The sequence below is a fragment of the Fukomys damarensis genome, unplaced genomic scaffold, assembly GCF_012274545.1.
Source record: "Fukomys damarensis isolate Sample0158 unplaced genomic scaffold, DMR_v1.0_HiC HiC_scaffold_8, whole genome shotgun sequence".
In the NCBI taxonomy this organism is placed as follows: domain Eukaryota; kingdom Metazoa; phylum Chordata; class Mammalia; order Rodentia; family Bathyergidae; genus Fukomys; species Fukomys damarensis.
The window spans coordinates 31,453,241-31,455,976 of NW_022900920.1; the positions used below are offsets into that span (position 1 = coordinate 31,453,241).

A 2,736-nucleotide genomic window follows, 5' to 3' on the forward strand; every position below is an offset into this window, starting at 1 on the left:
GGCCCCGACTCGGGTGGGGCTGCGGGGAAACCCGGCCGGCCGGGAAGAGGGGCGAGCGCTGGAAGTCGCGCGGGCGAAGGGCTCAGACTCCGACCGCAGGCTGAGTGAAGGAGGCTTTTGTTTTGAAAACGTTCCATTTTAAACAACTCAAAATGGGCCTTTGCGAACCCAGCGGCTTTGTCTCCAGAGACTGTGCATTGATTGCGGCCTGTCCTTTTCTGAGCCAGGTGGAGCGGGGCCGGCGCAGGGCAGGTGAGGCCTCTGTCCGCCTGCTGTATTCTGTCCCGCGGCCCCACTGGCCACCGCGAGCTCCTTGGCGTGGCCCCGCCGCCGGCTGTAGGCTGTAAATCGGAGGAGCCCTGGGCAGCTTCGGAGCCCACGTTCTGTGGAGACCTCTCTGGACGAAAGCGCTGCCCAGGAACAGACCGAGTCCTGGGCTGAGAGGAGGAGGGCTGGCCACCTTGGCAAGCCTTCCAACGGACAGTAAGAAGGCCTTTTCGGGGTTTTCGAGAACCCACGCTTCAGTGGGCCCCCTGGGTCTTGGAAGATCTTGCAGGTCTAGGGTAAATTTTTAATTCACTTAATGTGCAATAAAGGAAGGGCAGGCCACCAAACAAAGGGGGAAAGCGACTCTTGAGGGACTTTGAAACTTTATTTCAGTACCGGGGACTGAACCCAGGGCCTTCACACTGAGCGACATCCTAGCCCCCCCCCCTATTTATTTTGAGACAGAATCTCAGTAAGTTGCTAAGTTGCCCAGGCTGGGCTTGAACTTATGATCTTCCTGCCTCAGCTTTCCAGAGTGCTGGGATTGCAGGCTTGTGCCACAACCACCCAGGCTTGGAGCCTCACTCTCGGTCTTGTGCCTGATATTTTGGAAGATGTTCTGGCCATGCCATAGCCTGTCCATCTGTTTCCTCATCACCCCTGAGACTTGAGCCAGAAAGACTGAGTTCTTAGGTCTTCAGGCTCAGAAAGACCTGGCACGTGAAGGATAGAAGAGTGCCAGCCCTGCGACCAGCACTGTGCATAGTTTCACCTCCCCTGGCCACTTTTCAAGGTGCTGTCACCCTCTACTCCTGTCTTACACACAGGACCCCAAGGCTCATGTGCAGCACTTGTGCCCAAGGCCACCACCAAGCAGACAAACATTCTTTCCTCACTGCAGAGTTCTTCCTGGTGCAGTGAGACTTTTGAAGGTGTGTTCATTTCACTGCAGTCAGAATAGGCCTAGCTGGGCTCAGCCAGCTGTGTGTAGTTCAGAGAACCGTGGTGGGCATAGACTGTGGCTCTGTCACTGCCACATCCGGTCTGTAGGAATGGCACCACCTCCCCGGGGCCATGAAAGACAGCTGAGGCCTGGATGGAGGGCTCTGAAAGCTAGGTCTGCGTAAAGCGTTACCATCTCCCTCTTCTTCCAAGTTAAATGATGCGGCTTCACAGCCACAAGCAGCAGTGTGGGAGTTGTATTTGGCAAGAGGATTGCAGGAAACTGCCCCCTGCACCTGCCATGGGTTCGGGGCTGCCCTCGGAGAGAATCCAGCCAGCCCTGATGGTCTGCCGTACAGCAGCCCGTGTGAGCGGCAAAGCAGAGGCTCTTTCCTCCAGTCTCCCAGCCGTGTGACTTGGACTACTCAAAGTCACCTAAACGCTTGCATTGAAATTCCACTTTTCTCTCCTTTTTCATCCTCCAGTAGAGGCAATACCTCAAAGACAAAAGCAAGTGTGCAGCAGAAGTGAAGCGAAAAGCTTAAATAACCGAACAAAGGGGCAGTGGCCTTGGGAAGTCTGGAGCCGATTGCATTTGCGTTTTCTCAGCAGCTTCCCTGACTGCCCCCCAACTTCTGCTCCCTTTCTTGGCGGCTGGCTGGCTTTGGTAGCTTAAAGGCAGAGGTCTCCAAGGAGAACATCTGGGCTGAGGCGCTGCCCGCGCTCCCCCAGCTGGCCAGGTTTCTGGAGGGAGAGCCCTGCCATCACCTCACACAGACACGCTGGGAGGGCCCAGTCCCACGCAGACTGTCCTCCAGTCTCGGCGACATTTGGCAGCGCTGACCATGCTTCTAGGTTTCCAGGACTCCACTCTTGGGCTTCTGTGCTTCTGTTCCAAGCTCTCATTTTAGATACCAGATTGCCCAGAGGCAGGAAGACTTTGGGTAAAGTTCCTTCCCGGAGAGATCCAGTTCAGCATCATGATGGTTCCCAGCCGTGTGAGCTTGAGAGCGTTACTGCTATTTCCTGAACTTCAGTTATTCATCTAAAAGTGGTTTCCAAATGTAGTCAGCTATTAGGATGACCCCAAAATTTAAATTCAGGTTCTTAGGCCTTACCCGAGACCCGCTCTGAAATCTCAGATGCAGAAACACTGCCTACCTCTCATGAGATTACTGCAAGATTTAAATGAGATATGAAGTGGTATCAAAGGCCTGCTGTGTGTGTACTCAACAAATGGAACTGCCTCTTGGTATGGACTGATGAATGCTTGCTCATGACTGCATATCTAAAAGCGGATAGGAGCAGGCACAAGGGAACACACCCATGGACTTTGTCCCAGATACTTGGGAGGCTGAGACAGGAGGACCTGTTAAGCCCAGGAATGTGGACCAGCCTAGGTGATCCACAGTGATGGGTCAGTCTCCCTCTCCTCTCCCCTCCCTCCTCTGCATCTCTCAGTCTGTCTCTGTCTTCTCTTTCCGTGTGTGTGTGTGTGTGTGTGTGTGTGTGTGTGTGTGTGTGTGT

At 54.3% G+C, this 2,736-nt stretch overlaps 1 protein-coding gene across 1 annotated transcript in view; it reads right to left on the bottom strand.

Moving 5' to 3' along the window:
• Ina (internexin neuronal intermediate filament protein alpha) overlaps positions 1–2,736 on the bottom strand; it is a 20,022-nt gene that overhangs the window by 11,913 nt on the left and 5,373 nt on the right. Inside the window, exons 2-4 of the mRNA XM_010626514.1 lie at positions 1,645–1,706; positions 1,403–1,557; positions 169–558 (exon numbers count right to left, since the gene is read on the bottom strand). Coding sequence (XP_010624816.1) covers positions 169–558; positions 1,403–1,557; positions 1,645–1,706 — 607 coding nt within the window. The remainder of the gene's footprint in view (positions 1–168; positions 559–1,402; positions 1,558–1,644; positions 1,707–2,736) is intronic.